The 13728-nt window shown below is 52.6% G+C and overlaps 1 protein-coding gene across 1 annotated transcript in view; it reads left to right on the top strand.

The window, feature by feature from the left end:
• Positions 1 to 13728, top strand: part of COL23A1 (collagen type XXIII alpha 1 chain) — a 290389-nt gene that overhangs the window by 237473 nt on the left and 39188 nt on the right. Inside the window, exons 4-5 of the mRNA XM_081827261.1 lie at positions 6312 to 6319; positions 7909 to 7935. Coding sequence (XP_081683387.1) covers positions 6312 to 6319; positions 7909 to 7935 — 35 coding nt within the window. The remainder of the gene's footprint in view (positions 1 to 6311; positions 6320 to 7908; positions 7936 to 13728) is intronic.

Genomic DNA, 13728 nt, shown 5'->3' with positions numbered 1-13728 from the left:
AGAGCGGGGGGCGGGGGGAAGGGGGGGAGTCAGTCTCCCCTCCTCCCACCCCCAGGCTTCTATCCTCCCGCCATTCAGTGCCCCTCCCCACAGGCAACCTGATGAACACTGTCTGTGTCCACACCCAGAGATGTACCATGTTTATCCAAACAAAAGCCTCTCGGTTTTTTTACTTAGCTCAAATGGCTAAATAAATAGTAATACACTGTTGCATACCTTTTTAAAAATACAACAGTAAGGGGCGCCTGGGTGGCTCAGTCAATTGAGTCCCTGCTTAGCAGCGAGTCTGCTTCTCCCTTTCCTGCTCACTCTGCTTGCTCGCGGGCTCTCTCTCTGTCACGTAAATAAAATCTTAAAAAAAAAAAAAGAAAGAAAGAAAACATGAATAGCCTTTAAGTATATGAAACAAAAGCGAATCTTCATTCATAATATGAGAAATGATGGTTAAAACTATAATCACAGCAGATACCCATTTGGCAATGCTAATTAGGACTTAAAATGTTTGTGCTAATTGCCACAACGATGATCCTTCTAGAAATGTATTCTGTAGATGCGTTAACACATCTGTATTACATATATGTGTTACATATATGTGTTACAAATATATGTTACAAATATATGTTAAAAGGACAGGTTTATAAAAATCTCCATAGCAGGGCACCTGGGTGGCTCAGTTGGTTAAGCGACTGCCTCAGCTCAGGTCGTGATCCCGGGGTCCTGGGATCGAGTCCCGCATCGGGCTCCCTGCTCTGCGGGGAGCCTGCTTCTCCCTCTCCCACTCCCCCTGCTTGTGTTCCCTCTCTCGTTGTGTCTCTCTCTGTCAAATAAATAAATAAAATCTTTAAAAAAAAAAATATCCATAGCAGAACTGTTTGCAATGGCCAAAAATTAGAAATAGCACAGTGGAAATGCGGAGGTATGTTTCAACTCTAAATGGAATACCATGCAGTTATGAAAAAGACTAATGTGATTCTATGTGCTCTCATGGAGAACAAGCTGTTACATATTTAGAGATTTTATTTATTTCAGTGAGAGAGAGAGAGTGCAAGCATGAGCTGGGGGTTGGGTGGGGGGAGGGGCGGAGGGAGAAGCAGACTCCCCACTGAGCAAAGAACCCGATGCGGGACTCAATCCCAGGACCCTGGGATCATGACCTGAGCCGAAGGCAGACGCTTAACCGACTGAGCCACCCAGACGCCCCTAGGCTATTTATGTTTTCTCTGACCTCTCCGTTCATATCTTTTGACTATTTTTCTCTTAGGTCGTCGATGTTTTTAGAGTTGATTTGTAGGGGCATTTTTACATCAAGGTACATCAGCCTTTGTGACATAAGTCAGAAATATTTTTCCCACTTTGGCTTTTGACTTTGCTTATGGTGCTTTCTGCTTTGTAGGCATTTTTGGTTTTATACGGTTGAATCAGACTTTCATTTTATGGCTTCTGGATTAGGGACTGTAGTTGGAAAAGCCTTTCCCTCTCCACGGTCAGAAAGGAATTTTCCTCTAGGATTTTTTTTTTTTAATTGAAGTATAGCTGCCACTCCGTGTTACATTAGTTTCAGGTGTACAACATCGTGATTCAACTTCTCTATAGGTTGTGTGTGCTCATTACACGTGTAGCTACCATCTGTCACCATACAACATTATTACAGTATCATTGACTATATTCCCTATGCTGTACCTTTCATCCCCGTGACTTGTTCATTCCGTAACTGGAAGCCTGCATCCCCCACCCGCCTTCACCCGTCTTGCCCATCCCCCTCTTCTTCTGGCCACCACCAGTTTGTTCTCCGTATTTATGGGTCTGTTTTCCTCTAAGATTTTTAAGAATTTTTTTTAACCTGTAAGTCTTTTGATCCTTCTGGAATTTATCATGGCTCATGCTGAGGCACAGATCCAGCTTCACTTTGTCCTGATAACCACCAGTCTGCCCAGCACCCCTTAGTAACACCGCCCCTCTGCCCACGGGTTTAAGGGGCTCAGGTGGAGAGTCAGGGACAGATCGCAGCATGTGATGTAGGATTGGGGCCTTTGTCCCTAAGAACAATGGGAAAATGAGGACTGGGGGGAGAAGGGGTGCCATGCTCAGATCTGCATCTTGAAAACAGCACCCTGGCGCCAGAGTGGAGATTGGAGTAGCGATATGTCAGCCCTGACCCCGGCACATCCCCCTCATTGCTTGTGGGTTTGACCTCCTGGGTCTGCAGCCCTCCCACCAACACTCCTTCTGGGTCAGTTCCTGGGGATCTTGATATGCACACAGAAGCCCCTCCAGTGACCCAGGAGACCCAGGCCTCCTTCAGTGAGCTGGACCTCCAGCCGCCCTCCCTCCCATGGTATTAACCAATGCCTCATCATCACCAGCAAATACAGCGTCACTGTACCCCAATTCACACAATTCACCTAAGCCCACTGCCTCGTTCCCTGACCCCCACATTCCTTCCATCTCCTGCATCTTCCAACCCATGGATCCCACTGTGTTGCCCCGTCTGGCTCAAATACCACACACGCACTCCAGCACCCATGTGGCCGGTGACACTTTGAATGCCAGACCCACATGTGGATGTCCAGCCCCTGCCTCCAACAGGGCCACCTCTATGTGCCATCCTCAGGGTCGTTCCTCCAGGAATCCCCCATTCTCCAACATGTTGGATCCTCCCCTCCCTGCGGATGACTCCCGTTATACACACATACAGTTGTGTCTCTCATCTTGAAGAAGGAGCCCTCTCTGGACCCCTTGTCCCCAAAGCACCTGCTCTGTGTCTTTGCTTCCCTTTGCAGCGAAACTGCTTGAAAGTGCTCGCTGCCCATATTCCTCCTTGTCCTTCTCCTGGAAACCATCTCCAGCCAGATTTACACACCCATCACTCCCCCTGCCCTCACCCCTGTGTGGCTAGAGCCAGTGGGCTGGTCTTTTTTTTTTTTTTTTTAAGATTTTATTTTTTTATTTGAGAGAAAGAGAGAGAGAGCACGCACGAGCAGGGTGAAGGGCAGAGGGAGAAGCAGGCTCCCCCCCGAGCGGGGAGCCCAACATGGGACTCGATCCCAGGACCCTAAGATTATGACCCGAGCTGAAGACAGATGCTGAACTGACTGAGCCACCAAGGCGCCCCCAGTGGGCTGGTCTTGGTCTTCATCTTACTCAGCTGTCTGCAGTGAGGGGCACAGGCAACAGCCTCCTCCTCCTCAATGCACTTTCTCCATTCCGCTTCTAGGAATTCCTTTTCTTCCCAACCTCGAACTGTTGGGACACCCCCGAGCGCCACGTGTATATAAGGCTGAGCTCCTGATCCTTCCAGCCAAACCCAACCGACCCCCAGTCTCCCCACCTCTGCTGATGGCAACTCCATCCCTGCAGTTGTTCCAGCTAGAATCGTGGCATCTTTCTTGACTCCTCTCTCTCTCACTCCGGAGAAAAATCCGCTTGGCTCTACCTTCAGAATCCATCCAGAGTCCATCCCCTTGCACCCCTGCCCCTGCCCCACTGCCTCTCTCTCCGTTGTACGTGTCATCTCGTAGGTGATGTACTTGTTCGTTATGCTTATGGTATCTTGGCCACCTCCCTCGCTAGAAGGTGAGCTCCTTAGGATGGGGATCTTTGTCATCATCACTGCCGTATCCCACGTGCCCAGAACAGCATCCAGAACAGCAGGCCCTCCGTGAATGTCTGTGGATTGGATGTGCCAATAGATTGGGGAGGGAGAGCGTGTCGAGGGGGACTCGTCATTATCCAGGTCACCAACTGGGCGGGAGGGAATCTCCCCACGGAGACTAGGAACCAGGAGAGGAGCATGTTTGTGGGCAGAAGACCATAAGCGTGTCTGTGCACCTTGGCTTGAGGAGTCTTGGGGACTGTTAAAGGGAAGATGGCAAGCAGACAGCTGGAGGGAGGGAGTCTGGGCTTCTGAGGCACAGTTGAGGCAGGAGGCACCCACTTGGGACACTTCTGCCTAGGGTAGTCAAGAGCGTGATGAGATCCCTGGGGAAGACAGGAGAGAGCGGGGACAGATGAGCCCAGCGGAAAACTGAAGAGAAGAAAGCCTTTGCCATGAGCTCTGAGGAGCCTCTGCGTGAGGCTGGGAGAAATGGAGCCAGCTGAACAGCCAGCGAAGTGGGAGGAACATGACCTTTTGGAAGCCGAAGGGAGAGAGTGCTTCCAGAAGGCGGGTGTGCTCAGCAGCGTGGGATGAGGAGGAGAAATCCTTGGCGGGCTGACTGATGTGGAGGCAGGTGGTTGGGGACTGGGTGAGAGCCGTTCTGGTGGTGATAGGGATGGAACCCATATCAGAGGGTCACGAGGTGCATGGAAGGTGTGAAATTTAGAGACAGTGACGGGAAACCCCTCTCCCCAGCGGTGAGGGAGAGGAGAGCCAGGCCGGAGCGGAGGAGGGCGTGTGAGCAAAGGATGGGCTTTCAGCAGAGAAACTGGAGCCGTTCCAGAGCTGCTGGGAAGCATCTGCTGGAGAAAGTGGGTTCGATGCAACAGGCAGGGAGGCAGCGGTGGGTGCAGGGCCCCTGGAAGGTGGGGCGGGTTGCCCGGAGGGACACAGACAGGAGGCTGGGCACAGACGCAGGTGCAGGCTGGTGTGTGCATGTGGCATCAGTCCAATGGCTTTTCTTTTCCTGGGAAAACAAGGCACGAGGTCCCTAGCTGAAGGTGAAAAAGTCTGTCCACGTGGCCAACGCCTTGCCCCACCCTAGTCTAGACTCAGGGGACCCACAGCCCCCCATGTTACCATTCTCGGGTATTAGCACCACTGTACATCAGTTTTTCAGGCCAAAGATCTTTGTCTTGTCTCTCCTTTCTCTATGCCCCATGCACAACCCCCCCACACACACCATTAATTGGATGAACAAGTCCTGTGGGTCCTCACTGACAAGTGTCTTCTGACTCACTTCTCTCCACTATAAGCATGTGGAGTCCTGGCCACCATCACCTACATGGAGACAGCTGCCCTGCACCCACTCTCAGCCCCTCCCACCCCTCCTCCGAGCAGGACCCTTCTGTGCTCCCTGCCTCCCCCTGCCTTTCAAATCCCGGGCCATGGCATGGACACCCCCTGCCCCATCTCTGTGGATCCCAGCCCCTCAGAAGCCCAGTGGTCCTGGCGCATTGGGAGCTTTGCCACCCCTGCCCCATGGCTCCCTCCCCTCTCCTCCCTGAGATAACCATGTCTCACCTTCAGGACCCCGCCTGCCTAGGAGCTTGCTGTGCTTCTCCCTGAGTCACTGTTTTCCTAAGCATCTATCCTTCTCAGAAAAAATTCTGCGAGTCAGAGATCCTGCCTCTTGTACTCACCAGTGGGTCCCCTTACTTGCCCCCCCGGGGGGGCAGCAGCTCATAGGTGGCGATCCATAAATATGTGTGGGCCTACTGCCAGCCGAGTGTCCCCTCCTCCCTGTGCCAGCCCCGCTACCCAGACTGAGGCCCAGGGTCTGCGGGGGAGCAGAGAGTTTACTGGATTGGCAGCGGCATGCCTTTAGCGGAAAGTGTATGGGGTTCAAGAGTTGGGAGAGCTCTTTCCAGGATGAATTCCAACCCTTAACCAACCATGTGGCCTTGAACAAGTCCCTGCTTTCTCCCTGAGCATCTGTGTTGTTATCACACCTCCCGCAAAGATGGCTGAGAAGGTCAAATGCAGTGTGGTTTGCACCCCAGAAGGTGAAGAAGACACCTGCGGGTTTTGCGAATGTCCTCGGCGAGCCCTCATCTGCCGGTGGGGGGACAAGTGTCAGCGTGCTGCACGAGCCTTTCCCAGAGCAGCCCCCTGTGCTTCTGGACTCAGCCCCTTCAGCTTCCCCACGCACACCCAGACTCGGTGCCCCTAACCCCAGGCTGAGCCACAGGCTCCCCCTGCGTGTCTGTTCAGCCCCACCCAGACCTGCACCCTTAGGAGTGCTCTGCCCTCTGCCCCAAATGTTTTCTCCCCCAAGTGTTTCCCCTTCAGTAGAAATGAACTGACCCCAGGTGAGCACCAAAATTTGTTCTTCAAGCAGGAACAAGTCTGATTCCTACCTGGCTTGCCAAAACCGGACCCGGATGGGCCCCAGGCAGGGATCAACCGTAGCCCCGGGAAACGAACACCAGAACCAATACACCCAGGATTGTCATTACCACCCATATACCTGCCCCTGCCCCTGCAAGGGCAAAAGCACTCCCTCTGCCCTGCCACTTGGCTTTGGGGCCCGTGAGAGCATCAAAGGCTTGCAAGGAGGGGTGGCCTGTAGCTGTGCAAGAGAGAGGCTGGCCTGGGCAAAGGGACCCTCTCTCCCTGTGATGCTGACTGTAGGTTCTCTGCTTGTGTTTTGCAGGTCCTCCCGTAAGTGTCCTGGATGATGCTTTCTGCTCCTGAAAGATAAGACATTTTGTCCTCTTCCGTAACTATTCCATGAAAATAATTTTTAGTTAGAGAGGTGTGTTGTGTCCTTTAAAAAAAAAAAAATCAGTCCTGGACAGGGGCCATATATTATTTTTTTAATTCGTAGATGAATGCCGGCACAGAATTCTATGGGCTTGACTTGCCCTGTGAAGCACTCTGTGACCCTTTTCCTTCCAAGAGAGCTGGCACTCTTGGGCCTGGCTGCTCCTCGCCGGGTCTCGGCTCAACTTGGTGCACAGAGATGCAAGCACCGTGTCCTCGTTTTCTAAATTCTCTGCGGCAGTTAATCTGTTTAAATGTTTCTGTCTCGCGTGCTTAGGCACAAAGGGCCCCGGAGTCAGGCAGCGGTGCCAGGACTCATGGGGTCCCTTTCCCTGATTTGCCAAAATGTGTTTGCCTCCTTGGCTCACGCAGCTGAGCCCTCGCGGGAGCACGGGGAACACCACTCACTGGCCAGTGGGACGAGGGTGCGTGGGAGGGACTGGTCGCCAGGGGACAGCATAGAACGCAGGGGATGGTCAGCGCCCCGGAACTCCCAGGTCCTTCTCCAAAGACATGTGACGAGTTGGTCTTTGATTCATCCTGGCAGTTTTTCAGAGCCCGATGAATCCTGACGAATCAATTCAGGGAGCACACTGACAGTCCGCTTGGGCCAAAGTGAACCTTCTAAAGGAATTCCTTTCGGGTGAACAGTTTTATTTTTGACTTCCCCTTACTGTGATTCACTTCCCAATCGGCACCCTTCGGAAGCCGGGCTCCTCCATGCATGAGGCGGCACCGCACTGAGCCAGGGAGTGAGCCTGCGAGAATGTGTAGATTTATTGGCCACAAGCAGTTTCTGGCTGTTGAGTCATTCCTGGCTGTCACGCGGAGGCTAGCCTATGTGAACTTGCTTGAAGTGTGTAACGCGGAGGGCAGTGGAGTGATTCTTTTTTTTTTTTTTTTGACTTGGCTGTTAAACTCTGCAGAATTCTCAAGCTGCAGCCTGAGATGGATGCCAATGTGTGGGACACTGGCCCTGGCGGTCAGTGCTCTGAGCTGGTGGGGAGCAGAGAAGCATCCAGTAGCGAGAAATGCCCCACCCCCCACCCCCATATCTCTGGCTTCCGAGGCTGTCTTCCTCCGTCTACCTTCTCCCAGTGGCAACAGGCAGGAAGAGCCATTTCTGCTCTCTAGATCTGACTCAGGGAGCCTTTTCCACGGTGGCGGTGACACCACCCTTCAGAATCACCCACCCCCCTGTGGTCCTCGCCATATCCCCCCCCTCCCTGAACCGCATGGGTGTGCTCCCTGGTGGCCCCTCCAGCTTGGCTCCAAGAGGCAGGAAATGGGTGCTCTGTCTCCCAGACCCAGCGGAGCCCTGAGTGTCCCCCCCCACCACCACCACCAGGAGTCATTACCAAACCATCAGCCTTTGCTGCAAACCCCGCAGAACATGGGGGGACCGGGGGGCCCTGTTTGAGTTGTAAGTGTTGCCATATGGTTTTCTGCTCAAAGTCTGATTATTAATGACATATTAATTACCACAGGGGCAATCAGGACGAGATGGCTACCCGGTAATTTGCCATTTATTTTTTGCTCTTTGTGCCCTTTTCTCTCGAGCTGATCTTCTTCCTCTGAGCCTTTATTTAACTCTGTCTACACTCCTGCCCACCCCCCCCTTCTCTCAGTGGCTGAGGTCTGTCTGTAGAGGGGGGTTAGCAGTAGCTCTGCGAATCTGTCTGCCGCTCCAGCTGTCCTGCAGGCAAAGCAAAGAGGCTCAAGGAGGAGGCTCCTTGGCATCTCGAATCCTCCGGACACTCTTGCTGCCCAGCCTGTCCACCCTGAGCCAATGGTCCGGCCCTTGGCTGTGGGGCCCATGGGGCTGGCTCGGCTGTCAGCCTCTCCCCAGTGGGAAGGGGGCTGCCTGTCCCAGCCCACCGCGATCTGTCAGCACTCGGGATCCGGAGACTGGTTGGTTCCAGTGTGGTCTCTGTGGTGTCATCACTTCTCAGATCTTTTGAATTAAACCTCAAAGTTGGCTTATATTTGGAATCGACGTCCCCCTCCCGGGCTGGGTGAGCACTACATGAAAAGCAAAATTACATGGAGCTGTGCTGATGTCCAGTCCTGCTCAGAGAGGTTAAAGACTGCGACCCCAGCGTCCAGAAATCCTGAGGTGTCAGAGCAGGGGGGTGACCTCGTGGAAGGAGAGCATGGCGGGACCTGGGGTGTGGTTGGGGGACAGAAGTTGTTCTGTGCTCTCAGGCCAAGAAGATGCAGGGAGGAAAATGTTGGTTGATTCAGAGCCCTTGCTAATGACCAGCTCTGTCCAGAGTCAGGACAGGCTGGTGATGGAGGGCGAAGGGGGGTATCCCCCAGTCCTGCTGGAGCTGCCTTGCCAGGAGGCTGTGGATGGCAATCCAGCACCTAGCACCAGAAAGATCTGAGCTTGCAGGTCAGCGCTGTGCCTCCCAGCTGGGTGCCCCAGGGAGAGTGGGTGGTGGCTGGGGTGAATGGGTTTCTTCCCTTGTCCCCCATATTGGCTTTTCTGAGCACAGAGTGACATTGACTCCTTTCTCCGGGGCTGTGAGCATGAGAGAGGATGTTGGCTGATGGTGGGAGTAATTTTTCCTGGGTAAAGGACGGGGGTTCCAGACCAGCCCCCAGGTCCAGGTGCGGAGTTAGGAAGTCAGGGCTCAAGTCCCTGCTCACTGGCTGTGAGCTCCCTCCCTGTGAAGACAGCAGTGGGGTTCAGGAGAAGTGAGGTCCTGCCTGGAGCATCCCAACACCAAAGGTCACCGCGGACACGTGACGGGGGCTGCTCCAGGACTGTCGGGGAATGAAGCCTGGGGTTTAGCATGTGGGGGGCTTGGTGCCCAGCCTGGGCCAGAGATGGGGCTCCGTGAGTTGGGGGAGGGGAGGCAAGGGGATGGATGCAAGGGCAGTGTGTCCCTCTGGTGTGAAGTTGGGAGCTTTCTGGGAAGGGAGTGGCTGGGCCTGGTGAGGGGTGAGGGGACCTTGTCAAAATCTCGCGTCACACACCCGTGAGCGCACAGGGCCGGGGCGCCCCTCTTCCTGAGGTCACCTAGCCCCGGCTTGAACCTGTGCTGCCCCCTCCACACAGATATGGGCATCCTCCCCAGCTGGGCTGAGTCCCAGGTGTCCAAGCCTTGAGCACCAGGAGCCAGCCAGGCCCTGCCGTGTGCCTCCCAGCACCCTTATTCCAGCAGTCCTACTGCTCACGCGGTCCCCTGCAGGGGGCCCACGGGCTGGGAGTGACACCCCGCCGTGCTCCTGCAAGGGAGGAAAGCAGGCCCATGCGGGCAGGAGGCAGGTGGGACGATCTTCCGTGGGCTCGCGGGGCCCATGTGTTTTGAGCTGAAATTCAGATCTCTTGGCCCGCGGAGGGCCTGGCTCCCAGCCTGGGGGGCGGGTACAGACGGCTCCACCGTGCTCATCCCAGAGGTTAGGGTGACTGCCGCCGCTGGAGAGGCCTGGGCCGCCTAAGAGACACCTCGTGTACTGAGTATCCATGGGCTTGGAGTCCTTCAGACCCAACTCAGGATCCTGGCTCCGCTCTGTGGCCTCGGGCAGGGTACGCGGCCTCTCGGAGCCTGGGGAGGTCACAGGCACAGAGTTGGAAGATTAAAATAGGGTAACATATGCAGGGTCCAAACGCAGTGTAGATGCGGCAGACCCTTGATCATGCCACTGTCTTTCCTCACCAAGGAAAGCCGAAAGAGGAGGAAAGACAGGTTGAGGAAACGACTTTTTTTTTTATTTGAGAGAGAGAGAGAGCACGGTGAGGGGCAGAGGAAGAGGGAGAAGCAGACTCCCCGCTGAGAAGGGAGCCCGATGCGGGGCTCGATCCCAGGACCCTGAGATCCTGCCCTGAGCTGAAGGCAGACACTTAACGACTGAGCCACCCAGGCGCCTGGGAAATCACTCTCACCCACCAGCATACACTGGCAGTGTTGGGAAAGGAAAATGGCTTTGAGAATGGTCAGTTTTAGGAAAAGGTGTTTTTCTGCAGCTTAGGAAACTTCAGGACCAGCCTCAGGGAGGATTTTTTTTTTCTTTGTGTTAGAAAAATGTCACTTCCTAAAACGAAGTGAGGGCAAGAAAAATGTCAAACGGGAGGGTCGTGCAGGAGACTGTGCCGGCTGTGTGTTCTGGATTAATCCAGGCTGGCCCCTCCCCTGAGCGAGACCAGCTGAAACCAGGTCCATATGTGGACTGGGGCGCAGGAGCCAAGCACGACGGTGGGGCAGGTTGTGCACTGACAAGGGCACAGCCTCCTTGCAAAGAGGCCAGCCTGCCCTGTCCCTGCAAGAGTTCACGAATAGCTCCCTGCCAATGACAACAGAAGCATGTTTATTAGAAAACCATCCCTCTCCCTCTCCCCCTGCTTGTGTTCCCTCTCACTGTGTCTCTCTCTGTCAAATAAATAAATAAAATCTTAAAAAAAAAAAGGGGGGGAACCGTCCCAAAATAGAGAAAAGCACAAAAAAGGAAAAAGCGATCATCCATAATCCTACCACCCACAGATAAGTCTTCCCAATATCTCCGTGGTTGTTCTTTTCAGACTTCTTATGTGTGAGTTTGTTTTTATGTTTATCATTCTAAAAATGGGATTACTGGACATACTTTTTTGGAGCCTTTTTTTTCTTTTCATTTAACATAGCATGAGATGTTTCCACATCCTTCAGAATTCTTCTAGACAGTAGTAGCTACATAGTATTTTATCATCTGTATAATTCAACCCATGTCCAAGTTATGGTGTTTATATTGACAATTTCTTAACCCCTATGGTCAACATCCTGGGAATAAATGTAGGTGTATTTCCATGATTATCTCCTTAGAATCAATGTCTAGAAGTTGAATTGCTGGACCAAAGGGTTTGCACATGTTGAAGGCTTTTGATGTGTGGCAAATTGCCCTCCTGGAGGCTATTCTAATTTACATTCCCACCAACAGTGTAGGAATGTTGCATATTTCCCCAAACCCTGACCAACTGTGGGTATTATCATACTTTTAAATCTGTGCCAATATGATAAGTTAAAAAAATGTGTGCATGTATGTATCTTGTTTTAATTTAAGGTATATTTTAACGAGAAGTACAGTCTTGGAGATTAAATTAGTTTTAATAAAGTTTGTGTAGGGCGCCTGGGTGGCTCAGTTGGTTGGGCGACTGCCTTCGGCTCAGGTCATGATCCTGGAGTCCCGGGATCGAGTCCCGCATCGGGCTCCCTGCTCAGCAGGGAGTCTGCTTCTCCCTCTGACCTTCCTCCTTCTCATGCTCTCTGTCTCTCATTCTCTCTCTCTCAAATAAATAAATAAAATCTTAAAAATAAATAAATAAATAAATAGTTTGTGTAAACCTAACTGCCACCTGGTGGTAGAGCTTAGAATTGCAGGTATAGTTGAAATTGGAAATCAGCATTTTTTTTAAGAGCTTCCGGATCCCCTTTGGTCCCTGGACATCATGGAATCAGCAGCCTAGGGGGAATTCTGAGCTCCAAATATTGTGAGTCAGAGGTGGGACCCACAGAGGAGCCCTAGGCACTGTGCTCATCTTGCATTTGGGGGGCAGTAATCAACATTTATGTTGATAAAGGGATTTTTGCCATCTCATACATAGGAGGCTTGGACTGTTCAACAGATCTGGATGGTGTCATGCCCTGTGCTGGGTACTGCGCTAGCACAAAGATGAATCACTCATAGTCTTTGGGGAGCTGTGAGGCAGTCGGACCAACACAACCAATTTGCCATGGGATAGAGAGGAAGGAAATGTTAGGGGTCACTGTGACTCCCTGGAGATTTCTTATACAGACCCTTTCTTTGCTCCAAACCATGGCTTCTGTCTAAGACAAAAAGGCTCGATCTTGCCTACACCTTGACTTTTGCACGGAAAACATCAGACTCTCATCATCCGCTGATTACAACATCGAAACTCTTCCTCTTTGGTGTTTTGATTCTTTTGACTCTTAACATTGAGCTTGAATGACTTTCTGGTTTGTTTTATACCTTCAGAGAGCAATTTAAACATTTTTCCAAGAATGTGTTTGTGGCATATCTTACAGGACTTAAGGTTTCTGTGTACCTGAAGGTATGAGGAGAGCGTCAGGTTGTGAGGCTAGAGGTGCATAGAGATGATGAAATCCAGTGAAGCCTGGGTGGGGAACTGTGCTCACCGAGCCGTTGGTCAGTGACTCTATGCTAGATGCTTTCCTGGGTCTTTGGACCAGCACTGAACAAGACAGACAGGGGAGAGGTGCCTGGGTGGCTCAGTCGGTCAAGCATCTGCCTTCAGCTCAGGTCATGATCCCGGGGTCCTGAGATCGAGCCCCACATTGGGCTCCTTGCTCAGTGGGGAGTCTGCTTCTCCCTCTGTGCTCTCTCTCTCTCAGATAAATAGATAAATAAATAACCTTTAAAAAAGAGAGACAAGGGGAGAGAAACAATGAACAAGGAAACCAACAAACAGTGAAATGTGCTAGGAAGAGAATAAAGCAGGGATGTATCGAGAGTACCAGCTGGGTGCATGGGTGGGCATAATTGGGATTAAGTCATTGGAAGGCTCTTGGGGAGGATGACGTTTAAGCTGAGCTTTTAATGGTGAAAACAATGCAGAGATCTTGTGGAGAGAAAAAAGCAAGTGCATGAGGTCATGGGGTGGGGTCGACCTTCATGCATCCAGAGTACACGAGAGGGACAGGGGCAGGGGGTGGTGGTGAAGCCAGAGAGATCTCCAGAGCTGCGTGGTGCAGAAGCTTGTAGGCTGTAGGCTAACAGGCTGACCAAGGCTGGAGGCCAAGGAAACTTGGCTTTGTGTTCATAGAAACCACAAGCTGCCTTGCCAGGGGCTCAGAGATCCCCCACTCCTGAGGGAAGACAGGACTGTCTCCTCCCCTCCCCCCTCCTCCCAAGCCCTTCCAACGTGCCCGGGAAGCAAGTGCACTTATTGAGTGCTGGCTCTCGCCCTGGGAGGTCCATGGTCTCCTCCCTACTTGACAGATGAGGAGGCTGAGCGCCCAGGCTAACAGCACTTGGCTGAGACACAAGGCCCACCAGCATGACAAAGCCCAGATTTGCGCACAGGCTGGGGACTCCTCCAGAACACCAGCCACCCTATCAGCAAGCGGGCTGGAGCAGCAGGTGGGGCTCAGGAGGGTCTTTCTCCTCTTAGCACCCAGGGACACCGCTATTTGGAGCCAATTTCTTCTCTCGTCCTCAACCCTTGCTTTTATCCCGGGCTGGAGCTCACCCCTCATGCCACGCCCATTACCAGCTTGTCCAGACCCTTTCCTGCTCTCCGGAAAAACCAAAACGGAAAGCCAAGCCTAACTTAAAGAAAGAAGTCCGTT

Source organism: Leptonychotes weddellii, chromosome 7, assembly GCF_054177405.1.
Source record: "Leptonychotes weddellii isolate Sample4059 chromosome 7, ASM5417740v2, whole genome shotgun sequence".
In the NCBI taxonomy this organism is placed as follows: Eukaryota; Metazoa; Chordata; class Mammalia; order Carnivora; family Phocidae; genus Leptonychotes; species Leptonychotes weddellii.
This window is presented reverse-complemented; position numbering and strand designations above follow the sequence as displayed.